Genomic DNA, 15,870 nt, shown 5'->3' with positions numbered 1-15,870 from the left:
AACATCGTAAATTAGTATTAGCGATTTGTCCGCGTAAGCTAAAATTAACACCTCTTTACAATGACAATTTAAACATACCGCTAAATTACTCTTCAAATTTCCTGCCTTGGAGCGTAGCTGCGCGCGCACCACCAACATGGCGTCCGTAGCGGGAATCCTGTACATATAGTGGTGACGTTTATTCGCGATATTATTCAAATTACAAATTACTTCCGAAATAGTGACTGATACGGGCGACTAGTCTTCAAAAAGATAACACAAACGACTTGTTCTGTATGACGATATACTCCAATTTCAAACCAATCGTTTCTACCTGCCGTTCGTATGTGATTTGGGGTGGGAGGTGACGTGATGGAAGGGAAAGCATTAGCAAGTTGTTGAGTTGAGTGTCGCTGGAAGTTAGCGCCTGCCCGTGAGCCTGTACGGAGGTTAGTTTAGTTGGTGCGGTAAAATTTCATATTCGGGCTTTCTTCCTTCTTGCTCGGTCAATGAAACACGAAAATCGCAGATTAAATCGAATGGAAGTGGCGTGTGGTGCGAGACGCGTGTCGATGGCGTAATTAAAAAAAAATTTGCTTTTGTTTCGAACGGTGAATACAACGGCGTGCTAGTGTCGTTGACGTTTCATGTGTCAGTGTCCTCTCTCTCTCTCTCTCTCTCTTTCTCTCCCTGTTTTCCTCTCTTACGACTGCCCTTTCCCGTCTCCGATCCTTTTCTATCTCGTCCCTTTCTATATACGTTATAACCATCGCACCAACAAGCCGCGTTCGTTGTTGCAATGCCAGATGACAGGTGCGAGGCGCTACCATTGGTGTTTATTAACGAGTCCTTCGAGTGTCCTGCGAATTTAGGATACGCCGCAGAATGACGAGCGTAAGGTTGTTCTACCGGAAGGGCGGAGAAGAGGACCGAAGACGACGACCACGACGACGATCTCGAATTCCCTCGCGCTAGCGGTGGGCTATGAGCGCTGACAATGGGGACGACTCCTTGGTAATTATCATACCTTTCTCTTTTTTATTGCTCCCTCTTGTTCCGTCTCTCTGTCGCGTCTGGTTCCGTGTCCGTGTATCGTGGCCAGCGAAATACACAGGTTGACAGAGAGCAACGCGCGGCTTTGCCGTGCGGAAATAATCGTGGATTTGAAAGCTCTTTCTGTCTCTTTCTATCTTTCCTTCTTTCATCTCTGTCTAACGTAAACGCGGTCACCGAGGAAATATTCCTGCTGGCGGGAATATTCGTAGGAAACATATGTATGTATGTATTTCAGTTTAGCGTATTGGGAATGGTGTATTATAAAACAGTCGGTCGCGAGTTAAAAATATTATGAAACGACTGACACAAGGAACGTTGCCTTATCGTAATTTTTTTACGTAATCAACGAAACAGGAAGTATACGATACAATATTTAAACAGGAGAATCGTAAAATTGCAGGGTTATTGTCATCAATGTCGTCAGCGTGAGTTAATTTCGATTTACCTTGTAACGAGCTTCGACCTTTTGACAATTACAAACTACGCTGACTAATCAACTCGTATGGGATTCTAGCCGGGAACTGACGTATTCATGTCGTTAAAATTCGGTAGTTACGAAGAATAAAATTTAACGAGTTTTACGAACGTTTGTCGTCATTTTGCCTGATTTTATATACAGAGTGCTATCACTACCGATAATTTTCGTACATAATGAAATAGTATGTTTAGATCTGGAAAAGAAGAAAGGTCATAGATCGTATCTCTGTTCCATCGTGTACAGTGTTAATTGCTAATAACTCAGATGTTGTCACGTGTTTTTCATCCACGTGATCCGAGTGGACAGATGAGTCTGTACCGAGTAAAAGTAATTTCTTGCGGCTAGTGATATTTCTTGCTCGATAGCCGGAGTTGTGAAACTCGCTTTACGTTTCGTAAGTTCGCCACCGGTTAGCCACAAGACAAAATGGAACGAGAGTAGAATACGATTTTCGACTAAGACGTGGTTTTAACCTTAATGCGTTCTTTCGGCCATTTTAGATCGTATCGTATTCTTCCAAAATTACAAAAATATTTCAAGCTCTTAACCATTATCCAAGAGGTTGGATCAGTGTTGTTATGTGCGTTGAATATTTTATTTCATAACGATTGAAGAGGCCTGTGCTCCTATGTGATAATTTTTACGTTAGAGATATCGAAGAAGATTGAAACATAAAATTTCGAGGGTCGCAGCAAAGTAAAATAAGTTTGCTACATTCACTTAAGGATTACTTAAAGATCACATGTTCTTGTTTGTCTTCTTTATGATGATTTTATTCAAATTTTATTCTAATTTTATTCGCGATATAAGATGTTCCTTGTTCGAGTATGTTTCGTTGACCTTTCCTCTTTTGCCTCGTGGACAAAATCGTAATGCAGCGGACAGCTTGTAGTTCGATGGAACACGTTCAATAACTCGAGAGTCAATGAAACTTGCGCACGCCTCGCGCACGCGAAGGTATGCTTACTATCGAGGGATGCCGTTCTGTTTATGTTAGAAATTAATCGGTCGACCATATCATTCTCGTGTGTTACATACCCTCGTTGCTTCACGGCTTGTAATTGGAACGTTGGAATATTATTCTTATTCCCGTTGTTTACAACTGGAACTGTATTTGACCGATATTGGATGACAAATATTTCACGTAATAGATGTTTATCGATTCACCGCATAACCAACGTTCAAACAATAAGAATTTACGTTTATATAACTAGGTCCCATTGGCAAGAGCAAAAGAAATTATTAACATTTCTATGTACCATATTGTAGATTATATGTAGAAAAAGATATAAATTCATTTAACTTTTCTTATTCTCAGACTCGAGTATTTTCTCAAGTATCTTAATAAAAAATTCCGCTATACCGAGCGAAATTAATGAATAATTCAAAATTTGATTGCTCTTATGTTCTTTGAAAATTTTATAGTTTCAAAGTGCAGAAGTCCTTAATCTCCTTGTTTTTGTAGACTCTAGCACCTTCTACTAGTCGGTAGTGGAAACGTTGTCCGGATAGTTTCCTTCTCGATCGCGTTGACCGTCTATGAGCACTCGTAGCTGCCGATTCCTTGGCCATCTCGTACGCTCTGCCTGGCGCTATGAGAAAGGCAGGGCGGCATAACGCTTATGAGAATGCAAAGTAATACGTGTCAAGTCTAACGAGGCGCGTCGCGGAATGCAGGAGGCGAGAAAGAAGTGCGGGCATCGCGAACGCGTACGTAAAGAACGGCTAGAACTCTTCAATACAGGATGTTTCAAAAAGTATTGTAAATTTAATTGCATGAAAACTGATTTCTCGTTTAGTTAAGTTCCTGCTATTCTTTAATAAATTATCAACCTATAAAAATACATTGATCATGATTTAGGGTTAAACGACAAAATCTTAGTGAAAACCTTATTCATCGTACGATAACTAGATTGATTATACGGAGAAATATTTTTGCTCGTTAAATAATTCATAAATGAGAAGGTTAATATATATAGTAACGTGGTAAAAATTCAATCGGCAATGGACGTGTTTTAACTATAGATACGCCAATTATAATATACATATTATTCAACCATCACAACGTTTGATTCTTCTTTCAAGCGTTCAGCATAGAAAAAAACATGGAAGAGAAAGTTACGCTCGTTTTTTATACGCAATATGTAGCATAGTACAGTTTGCCCGCGTTCTCGCCAAACGAAGATACTTTCGATTCACTTTTTGGAACACCCTGTATCTGTATACTTTGATTTCCGTGTTGGGTCACGCTTTCATCGAAAAGGAAAGGGAGCACGTTCGTGGCTCGAGCAAACTGTGACGATTCAATGGTGATATGTAAATCCGAATATTTGCCTGACGTATCGCACGTCCCGTGATTCAAGATGCAGTTACACAAAGAGGTCTATTTCGTAGTTGGAAGTTGCTCCATTGTTGGTTCGAAGACCTGAGAGATAGGCTCCGGGACACTCCTTCGGGAAATACGTCTTCGGTCAGATGCTCCTCGATAGAACAAACAAGGAATTTGTGCAAGAAACTCGAACGATAAACTAGTCGATCCGGCGCGTTCGATAGATGCTGGACGTGCCAATACCACGGGTACTGTTACTTCTAGTTATTCGACTCAAGGTGAAGAGAAAATCTACCTTCGTAGAAAAAAGTCGACCAGATGAGTTCTTCCAATTTCTTGCGATCTTTTCTACATTTTTTTCTTACACTGATTCGTATCGCCGTATAGACACAGATTAATCTATTGTTTCACGATTTTCCTTCCGGGCATATACACGTTGGAGCCTTAATTATTTTGATATTTTAAAAGCACAGTAAAATTTCATTTATTTGGACTATCGAGGGACAAACATTTCAATAAAATCAGAGTTCAACGCTTCTCTTTGCTAGCTGTAATTTTTCATTCATATATTTTCGTGAGTCATTGTACGTACAAATTCGCTTTTATACAATACGATATAAAAATATTTCTTGAAAAAATGATTCTAGTGGCAATTACGAGATATGGCTTGAGACTTTTGCACGCTTTTCTTATAGTACGATGGAAAAGACGCGAGATGCTCCAATTCTCCGGTACGCGCTTCGCACGAATCAATCTTCTCACGAGCGTGGTTCGATCGTGAGAAAGGCGGATATTCATTCAGAATTCAGTACGAAACGAGAGGAATCCTTTCTTTCTTTCTCTTTCTCTCTCTCTCTCTCTCTCTTTTTCTTCGCATCTGTCGCTTTCCTCCCCTCCTTCTTTGTCTACGTTTCCCGCGGTGATCTCTGTTCCTCGTCGACGTCGACCGAACGGAAACGTGAAAGTAACCTGGACCACTGGATACGTTGCACGCGGCCACGCATTTCTCCAACCTGAAATCGATACGACTGGACTATGCGAGAGTCCATCTCACGAGTAAAACACCCATGTGAGAAAAGGACAGGGAATCGACCTACTGAATCGATACGGATCCTTGAACGCGTGAATCCTGTGGCGACTGGATCGCGAATGAGACAAATTTTAACATGTTAATCATCTATAAGTTATAATTTATTGCTAGACTCTCGGTAACAGGTATTCATGCAAGATTTTCTTTGTTTTTATGAGCTTATAGAAGGATAAATAGAATTTTAAGTAGGTAAGGACATATAGTATATATTTGTTACGTCCGGTAATCTAGAATCGTAAACCAGAATCCATTTCTTGATCGAGGCGGTCAAACATAATTAGCCGGGCCGCAATAATTCTAAGGAACTGTTACAAAACTAAGCGTTTATATTTTACCGTTAGGTCTCTTAATTGTTATAAAATATATTCAAATCGAGACGTTCCTTATGGTTATCGATCTATCAGGTAAAAAATGGGAAGATCGGGTTTTTTCCCCAGTTCAACAGTCATTTCGACCCTCAAGCGGCCGGTGTTGGGGCGACTAACCCCCAGCAATAATTTTCCTCTGCGACAGTATCGTCAGCGAACCTCTGGTTTGTCATCCTTAGATCAGTCGACGTCTGTTGACTGATTTTTCATCTTTGCCTCAGTCAACATCTCTAGAATGGTTTTCCACCCTTAGATCAGTCATCTTTTTAACTTATATCTATACACACCGAGCGTAACTGCCTATGTCTAGAAAGTTGTATGAATAAAATGTATATTGTAACCTGTTACTTGATTGTTATAATCAATTCAACCATCTTTATTATTCTAAACGAAATAGGGGATCGATCATTTCGTGGCGTCGATTATCTGATCGTAACGGAAATTTACGACTCCTGTTGACGCGCTTCCTCGAGATCGCGTCTCTCCGCGAACGATGGAACAATATTATTGAAATATTTGGATATTGAGGTACTAGGACTGATACTGGAATTGACCTCAAATGTAATTGGAAGGATATTTATTCTGTTATAAAATTAGAGAGTCGCTTGACAAAAATGGAATAAACTTCAGTATCTGAGGAAGATTCACCGTGGAAATTAATAAGCATCGTGTGTATGGGAATACAAGCCTTGCCAATTGTTTTGTAATCGCGTGTCTCACGGAGAATTTAACTCGTGCCTTGTTTAAGATATTAGATCTACTTAAAGCCTTTAACGTGATTTTCTGTGTCGATGAAGAACAACGTCTCCCTTAACGAGACGAAGGTTATAATATTCAAGGCATGTGCGTGATCCTAAATGAAAATCACAGAAACAAAACAGAATACATAAATATTATAAATGTTATCTAAAAATGTACTTGTCGATTTTTTGTAGTGTTCAAATGGCGTTCGAATCATACAACGATTCTCGATGATAAAATTACATTATGCGTTTTCTTCTCGCAGATTTAGACGATTAGATCGAACGGAATTACAAAGTCACGAACGAATGTCGATCGCATTCCTTTCTGCTACTTTTATCGCTGTTTTAAGATGATACGTAATGCAAGAAATATAAAACTGAAGGAAAAGTGATTCGTCATGATGTTAAAAAGAGAAATATAAAAATATCGACGTCTTGGTTTACATTTAAGAGGTTTGAAACCGCAAGGAGGCCAGACCTGCGGACGTCAATCATGGAAGTGTATCGTGGTTCGAGCAGTTTCTTATTGGCGTTGTGAAACTGCTATCGGCTACGAAAGTCGAACGTTTGTACAAATGGCCGGATTACGATTAGAGAGATTAAAACATCCGCTTTTACTTTTGCGGAACTCTATACACCGTCTCGGTGGACGAATATTGGTTGTTACTTAATAAAGTATATAACTTGCTGTTGCAATTTGAAGGGAAAATTGCTGTGTAACGATTCGAGGATATGAATGACTTTCTTTTTTCTATTCAGTTGCAATATTGCCTATGGTATCAATATCTTTTATTACATATTTAACCAACAGTCTTAGCTTCAAAGATACTTTCTATTCGATAGTTCCATATTTTTTGTGAATTGTATTCTTCTTTTAAAATAATCAAATAGTCCGTGACTTCTGTCTCTCGTATTTGCATGAAAAATCTTTGTATAAAAGAACTTTCATTACTTTTATATTCAACGTTCTTCTTTCTTTTTTATTCTAAAATTTTTATTTTCTTTTATAGTAAAGTAAACGACTATCGAATTAAAAACAGACACGTTTGTCTCCAGTGAGTTACTACAATGCGTTAAGATCGAAGTTTACCGTCAGGGACTTGACCGACTTGAACCGTCCAACTCTTTCGACAGATTCGACCTTGATCGGAATATCATTTCCGCGAACATCGGTATCATTAAGACTACAAGTCGTAACACTCTGTCGCACGATCGGAACAAAAATACATCACTCTTTATCGATGCTTATCGATATCAAAAATATCGTTTGAACACCTGGCAGGTTAAGGAGACCACCATCGAAGCGATTGGTTTTCGTGCAAACGTAAAAACGTGATTCGTGGGTCGCGCGTGGGACACGCACGCGTCTCCTCTGTGACTCACAACACCTACATACGTGAGTCTGAAATCGCTCAAGGTTTCAGCGTGGTGCAATTCGGCCAAGCAATTTCGCGCGTTCCACGATCGACAGAGACGATAATTGTAAAATAAAAGGAGATTGTATATTTGAATGGTACTGGCCAGACGAATCAAATCGATCACAGGCGAAAAATGTGACAAGTCACATCAGTTATCTTTTAAAAAAGGGTGTAATTTCAAAATTCATTATATCGTCAATCGATCCTCAACGCTATTTTTTCGTTTGATCTTTTAGGATTAAATATCGTGTTTTGTCAACCTCTGGAACATTTACAAGATATTAATAACATTATTTATTGTATATGTGGACCAATATTGATTAAGTCAAGCTATGCCACTAACTTAAGGGGATGCCCTGAATTAGAATGTTCTAAAACAGCGTTTTTTTGTGATTTTTTTTTAGAAGGGAAAGAAAGAAATGAAGTTATCGAATTTTGAGGTATGGTTTTATATATATTTAACGAATACAAAAAAATTTTTTTTAAAGTAAAGAAAGAATTATAACAGATTTCTAGACCTATTTCATGGGCTGCAGTTTTCAATCGGCGTGAGAGATCCACCTCGTAATTCTTGACCGCAACAAAAAACCAAAAAAGGATTAAATTATTGTATACGTTTCTTCTCGATGAACTAAAAAAGTTCGTCAAAAAGTTTATTTAAATAATTGTTATAGCACCTTGAAGTTTATTTTTTCTTTTTATAAAACACATCTTTTCTTTAAACCTGCCAAAATTTTTAATGTCACACTATTTCCTGCCTTTTTTTTTAGTTCATCGAGAAGAAAAATATATAATAATTTAATCCTTTTTTGGTTTTTTGTTTCGGTCAAAAATTACGAGATGAATCTTTCACGCCGATTGAAAACTGCAGCCCATGAAATAGGCTTAGAAATCTGTTATAATGTTTTTTTTACTTTAAAAAAAATTTTTTTGTATTCGTTAAATATATATAAAACCATACCTCAAAATTCAATAACTTCATTTCTTTCTTTCCCTTCTAAGAAAAATCACAAAAAGACGCTGTTTTGGAGCATTCCAATTCAGGGCACTGCCTTAAGTCACTAACAACTAAACTAATATTATTCGTTTCTTATGAAACACGACAAGGAAAGAAAAAATAAGTGAAAAATCAATTAAACGAGAGGGAAATGAATTTATAGCGTGGTAACAGCGACTTTGTTGCACATATGATGATTAAATCACTAGGGCACTGCTGCTAATTGGATTCTCGATAGCTGTGTGCACAAAGAAACGGGTTTTGTTTGCTCTAATGGCTGGGAACCCAGACAGTTGACTACCACTGCTGGCAAACACGTGTTTTATATGGTTCGTTCTCGTGTGAAAGTGGAGAAAAGCTTTCGCGACCAAAGAACGTCCGATAACGATCGTATCGTCCTTAGCTCCTGGCTATTTTACTCAAAGACCTTGATTTTCCTTGAAATTTTGATTTATTCCGATCAAGTTTAAAAAATTATTTAGCATAAATTATTTTGATGAATTGCATTTGCCTGAGAGTGTTCCGCGAATTTCCTATTGAGCGAAGCTCACTCCGCCTACGATTAGAAATTTATTCACTGTAACTACATACGTGCTTCTTGTTTACGTATTTTGTAACTAGTACGTTCGATTTTTTCGCATCGGAAATTCCGTTTTATCGGCATTCACGGTTTAGTTAGCGTAATTACTTCACATAATTATGAATTCTGGCGCAATTTTCTCACTGAAATTCTCGTTTGTTAGTCTCTTACAATGCTTTATTATTTAAGAATTATACACACACACATATATGTATGATTTTTAAATTTTATTTCATTCGCTTATATAACTCTTTATCATTTGCAATTTCTTATTTCTCCTATCTTTTCCTCTTTTTTTCTCGTAAATCTGCAAAATTCTGCTCATACGTTAGGGTTGGCACCTAATATTCCTCTCGAGCAAACGTCTGTGATTCCGTACCATACTGATTATAACTGTTTCGTTCAATCGTAAATCTCATCAACGATATTTCCTCTTCCCATCAGCAATATTTCCTCAACCAGTAATCCTATCATCTTCCATCTATCAAGCATCTAACGATTACGTCCTTAGTCGCTATTTTTCAAAATAATCGTAGCCGGCGATCCCATCGTTCGGTTTATCGGCTTGTACCAGCATCGATACATCGTTTTATGTTTAAACGTGTTCCGTTAGTTGATTTCTTCCGTATCAAGGCACACGTCGAACTCGCAGGACGTCCAGGAGATTCATCAGGCAGAGTTCTACCGAAGAAGAAACCGGCGTCCACGGATGATTTCACGAGAGAGTAACGGGGTTAATGAACATCGTCTCGCCTAGGGCGAACGTTTTATCGACTCTGTTTGGCTTTCTAGGAGTTATTTCGCTTGTACACGCGAACAGATGCTCGACAGCCTAGTCGCTACGAAAGTAAACGACCTTAAGACTGACACAGCACAGGCTGGATCGTAATTACTACCGGTAGTCTGCCGGTCCAAAAGCGAGAGGCTATGAATAACGAGGTTCCAATAGGCGCGAATCTCTTCACCGTTAAATTTTTCATTATACATTTTCATGGTTTTTCGGGAATAGAGGAAGCGTTTGCAAGCACTTTCTGCGAAGAATTTGTACTTTTTAGTGCACTGGTTTGTTGCAAGTGATGGCGATTGGACGATCAATTTGTCTACTTTGGAACGTCGCGTTATTGGAAAGATTTAGTTTTTAGGATAAGAGTTGGATCTCGGTAAATTTTTAAGCGTATTTCTGACGATTTATACTTGTCCGTACGTAATGATTTATTTAAAGGATGTCTGGCGAATTGCTAGGAATAAAATGTGATAATCAAATTAAATTTAGGATACTGCGTTATTAGATTCATTTCTTGTGATCTAATATTTAGGTACATTTAGTTAGATTTGTATTTCTTTCGATGACATGCATATTTTTAGATACAGAGACAGGTCAACGAGCTTTTTGCCTTCGTTGGAAAATTATTCTCTGTAACATTTACTCATGCGCCATGTCGTGCATACTTTTCGCTATGACTGGATCCGCTTTTTGTTCGTTTAATCAACGAACAATCAGGGCAAACGGTGTCCAAACACAGGAAAATGGAACGAGGATATCTCCAGATTGGTCCCTAGCGTAACACAAGGGGGTTCGTTTCCCGCCAATTCTAGGGGTGAGAGAAACTCGGTATCGATTTTACGTCCTGAACCATACTCTTGTGCAGACTGACACGAGTGGTCCGTTGGAGTACGCGTTCAAGCTAACAAGATTTACTGTTCGGTGAATTACAGGCAGGGTAAGAACAGAGCGAGATGAGGTGAAACAAAACGAATCGAAACGTGCCAGCGAGCGAAATGCACCAAGTCACGTATATGATCTCGCACGCCGCGGGTATAAACGTACCGCGAAATCCGCGAAAACGTAAATTTCACGTCTTGATGTCAACTTCCCAGAAGTTGAAATATAGACAGGCATCCGTTGGGAATGACTTCGCGGAAAGAGGAAAATTTAAATTAAATTAATTCTAGACAGGACGTGATGCAAATTTCTGTTTCTAAACGATTTGATAATCTTTTAGTCGTTTCGACGAATATTTCATTATTAATTCTCTAAATTATTCGAACTATATGCTGTAATATTTCATAAACGATAATATTACATACACGATAAAATAATTCCAGCGAATTAGGACCACGTGTAATAACAAATTCATGAGTAACAAATATATAGATAATTATATGCACGCGGCGTTGTTTATACTATCTTATACTTTTTACGACAATTAAAACTAAAGATATCGTATCACGGAGCATAATTTGCTACTTAGTTCTTTCGAATTACTAACTTGTATGTGTGCTGCTGTTGATAAACTTCGATTCTATATAAAATTCCGATACATCTTACAATTCTATTAAAAGAATAAGAATATTAAAAACGTCGAGTGTTTGTAATTCAATGACCAAATGCTGTGAATGACTTACACGCGTCTTTTTTTTTCTTATTAAATGCCTTCAAATTTCCTTTCAAACTAGATGTTAAATTTCAGCTGTTATATTTAGACTATTGTTCACATTTTTCCGCGCCATAAATCATTTTGAATTACGGCCTACGGCCTCGTATAATCAGTTTGCAACACGATGACGTAGTAGATGGGTTACGTCACACTCGCTACGTCACGGTTGCATTTATCACGTGAAGGTTGGCGATTCCAGTAGCGCGTAGATGATAACGAGTGAAATATAGTTGGTCACCAGTGACTGCAATTGTTTATCGATCCACGTGCCCGTTCCAGATCGTACCACCTCACCACCCCCGCAGAACTCGACATTGTCTAGGGTGGCTTTCAGACGGCTTTGTGCCTCGCAAAGATCTCTTTCAATTTAAAGAAGCGGTCGATTCTTTAAGAATTTTGCACTTCAGTGTGCAACGTGAAAAAGTAGCTTGCTAAGTAGCGAGAACAATATTCGCAAAGAAATATTTAAAAGAATAAATCAACAAGACAGAAATATTACTAATTCTGCGAATGTTTATGTAACTATTTTTGACAAATGTAAAGCTGCAACAAAATGTACATCAAAAATTATGTAATCAGTTAAAATTGCGAAAAACAAAGTGTAATACTTGCTATGATATTTAATTGGAGAAACGTACTTCTGCTTTGGTAGGTTTTGCTCTTTTGGTTATATTTATAATAATCTGAATTCGAAATATTCATAGTTAAGTATTATTAAGAATAATTATTCATAGTTTAAGTATTATTAAGAATAATTATTCGTAGATTAAGTATTACATAACAGAAAATATATAAAAGAAGGCGAACAAAAAATACGTGATATACTTAAATAATCAGCAATCTGATTCGTTTCACTGTATTTCCATCCATTTTTAAAAAGATCGTGAATAAATGGTTTTCTGGCGACACGGTTGAAGCGAAGGGTATTCTTTCAATTGGACAAAAGTGGCGTCGTAAACGAAAGTGGCACTATCTATTTGCATGATCGTTCTTGTAATAATATAATCCGTTAAAAAATCAGCACAACCGAAGATAGTTTCACGGTCTCGTAGCATAAAGCCCGGAATGTTGTACTCAGCCACCCTAGCGCAGCTCTCTGTCACCCTCGAGCACGGTGTAGGGTGAATTTGATGACTCAGGTCGCTTTATATGGGGAATGAAATTACGCTTCGTCTCTCTACACTCTACCACCATTGTGGCAGAGAGGAGACGGGCAAACATCTTGATGCTGAAGTAGCTGCTTTGCTTCAGGGAGTTTTTGCAAAGTGGAATCGTCTCCGCTGCCATTTCAACAGTATTTCAAAAGTTACAAGTTCATTTTACATTTTAAAAGCTATGATTTTATCGTATCTCGTGACGCGCTTTAAATCGTTTCGACAGATTCGTTCGGTGGATTGGAAGAAATTTAGGATAATTCGATGAAGTTTAATGGATGACTTGAATCATAGAAGATTAGGCAGCTTCGATTATATTATATATATTGTTACGTCGCGTGATTGGAACCGTGCGACGTCCTTCGGTATTGGGTCGTTAAGGGTCCGCGGATCGTTATGTACACCCTCAACAAACCTAAGGCCCCGCCATAAACTGAATCTTATTAGCTTGCAGAAACCATTCATCCTGCAAGTATTTTCGGTTTATAGCCGGTACTTAAAAGGTCCTTAGGTTTTTTATTGTTCGCTCTAAGAATTCATAACGAAAAGTGTGAACAACGAATCAGCTTCCTTCGTTCAATACTTACTCACATACCGAGCTTTCCTCCGTAAGTATATAAGAGCGGACAGTTCGAATCCTAAAACAGTACGAATACAGTTCAGTTCCAGCCCAGTACAGTAACAGTACGAGGACGAGTACGAGTTAGAATAGAGTACGAGATCAACTAAGTCATAGTTCAGTTCAGCTCGAGTACGCTCAACGCTCAAGACTTCTTCGAAGACTACATAACTACCCGTATTCAATCTCGGTCAGACTACATATCTACCCGGATTCTCTAATATCAGAGCAATCCATTTCTTCGTCACCTGTATCTTAAGCGGCGGAATTACTACCTTGTGTTATTGTACAAAGCTGTTGGAAATATATATTTTATAACACTGTTAATCGCAGCGTTATACCACAACAACCACCCCTATTATCTTAACGGAAATCAGGGGATCGATTGACTCGCGGTGTCGATTCTTAGAATCGTAACGGGAATTTACGACTGCCGTTGACGCGCTTCCTCGCGATCGCGTCTCCCCACGATCGATCGAAAATACATATATGTATCTTTCCATGAAATTCTATTAGAAAACACACACTTTATTCTCAAGGGATCTTATTCCAAATTTTCAATAATATACCATAATGTATATGTCGGAGAAGAGTCAGGAACAGGGTTGTGGGCGTTTGATAGACCTCCCTTGGAGTTGGCTATCGTTGTGTGATAACGAAGACGCGGCCTGATGCTACGAGTAGGGACACTACTGACTCGACAATCAACAGCGGTGATGGGGCACTTGCGATGTGAGCGACGGTGGCCTTAGGTCCGGTAACGAATCCGCGGTCAACGGGAGGAGAGATAGACTGACACTGACTCGAACGTGTACTACTCGCGGATCAAGCGGTGTTGGTCCCTTCCTCGATGAGATCTCCCGAAGGAAAGAATGTTCGTCCCAACGTCACCACCGAGACAGCCTCTGGTAGTGTATCTAGGTACGCCAGCTCCTCCGATCGGCGTCGCTGTCGATTGGTCGATTTGGGACAAAAGCTGCCTGTCCGTTTGCAAAAATCTTAATTGCCGAAAACCCAGGTTTTATAGCGGGTCTCCAGGTTGGCTGGGCTTGTGCTGTGTACGTGTCTCCACATCTGGTATTCATTGTCCGAAGGGACCGTTGGAATGTTTTACTGTCAAGTACCTCTATGGGTGTTTCTTTTAATGAGGTTCATACTGTAACTCCGCGCCTTTGTTGGACGGAACGCCCGTCCCGTTGACCGCGGCTACGTTCGGCGACTGGTGGTCGCCTTAAGCCCAAGTTTATTATCACAAATCGGAAACAAGTACAATTGGGCAGGATGACGACAAATTGTTTAATTACGACTGTAAACTTTAATTGCAATTTTACGAATTTTCCCGAAGTTCCAGAGGGACGGCTCCGGCGTCCTTTCGTCTCCGACATATATAAAATTAAGCCTGAACAAAATTTATCGACTCGTCTTATCATACGACACTTCCTAATTCCGATTTGCCAAAGGAAATTTTCACTTCATATACGCGTTTAGCCGATACCTAGATAACGCAGTGATTACGCGTTATCGTGGGAGACAATGTCGAGTTTCCAGGATTCATGTAGAAAGCGTGACCGAAACAAAATTCAGCGATTCGAAGGGGAGCGCGCGTACGTGCTCGCGTGGAGACGCGGAGACACGCATAAATTCCTCTATGCTCACGGTAACAGTCTGTTTGATTATGGTATTATTGGCACGCGATGCGCATCACGGAAAAATGTATCAAAGCAATACTCGTGCGTCTGATTACTCTACGCTCCAAATAATTGGCCTAATGTCTGCTACTATTTTCACTTTATACGTGTACATTCGTTGGAGAAGTACTATGTTCAACGTGCGAGGTACAGCAATGTTTCTTTTCCTATAGAAGTTTAGTCGCCGTTTCTGTCGATGTAATTTGCGACGCATCAGACGTGAAATTCGTGTCGATTCTGAAGGCCTGGGAAAGGAATTATGCTAGTTGGTCATTGTGGGATAAATTTAATGCTTCAAATGCTGTAATATTCTTGGCGTGTTATTTCATACCTATTCTTTATCGAATCTCAACTCGTAATCTTTCTTTTCCTTCGTAATATAACATACGGTTTGAAAGTTTAAAAACAATATTTAATAAAATTGACGCACGATCTTGTTACGTGGCATGAATCAAAGTACGTCATTCAATCATATTGCAGCTGTGACATGTTCGAATATATTTTTTTCATAACTGTAACGTAAGCTTGTTTATTAATCGTTTTACTCGATGCGTTCATAGTATTTTCCAAATGCTCGTGTTCCTATTATTTCTCCAGATAACTGTATTGTAAAATGATATATGGGAATGTTGGTTCGTCACGAGTTCGTATGGATGATAAAATCTAGCGGAACCGAATCGAAGAATTTATCGATCGAGAGTTGCCGAGTCCTCCGATGGTAATGTCATGCATCGACTTTATCCATAGCATGTGACAGATAGCAGTACTGTATCATAGACGATTAGTGATCGTATATAGTTAAACGAAAACTGGAATTTACAAGAGCTGCAAGTCGACATCCTAAGACAAATAAAAGTCATTTCAATCTTTTTTATTTAAGTAACACAACTATTTTTATTTTTGTTATCTAGATATCGATTTGAAACTATATTT

The 15,870-nt window shown here is 38.8% G+C and overlaps 1 protein-coding gene across 3 annotated transcripts in view; it reads left to right on the top strand.

Annotated features, from left to right (window-relative positions):
- The first annotated feature begins 392 nt into the window (after positions 1 to 392).
- The window catches only part of LOC117233044 (ral guanine nucleotide dissociation stimulator), a 43,547-nt gene continuing 28,069 nt past the window's right edge, over positions 393 to 15,870 (top strand). For 2 of the 3 annotated variants that reach the window (XM_033492946.1, XM_033492944.1), the window contains exon 1: positions 394 to 993. In XM_033492946.1, coding sequence (XP_033348837.1) covers positions 964 to 993 — 30 coding nt within the window. In that variant the 5' untranslated portion in view covers positions 394 to 963. Of the gene's footprint in view, positions 994 to 15,870 lie in introns of all 3 variants that reach the window. The other variant, XM_033492942.1, reaches the window with a different exon arrangement.

This window comes from Bombus vosnesenskii, unplaced genomic scaffold, assembly GCF_011952255.1.
Source record: "Bombus vosnesenskii isolate JDL3184/JDL3185 unplaced genomic scaffold, Bvos_JDL3184-5_v1.1 scf7180000013294, whole genome shotgun sequence".
Classification (NCBI taxonomy): Eukaryota; Metazoa; Arthropoda; class Insecta; order Hymenoptera; family Apidae; genus Bombus; species Bombus vosnesenskii.
Note: the sequence above shows the minus strand (reverse complement) of the source record. Positions and strands in the feature narration are given on the sequence as shown.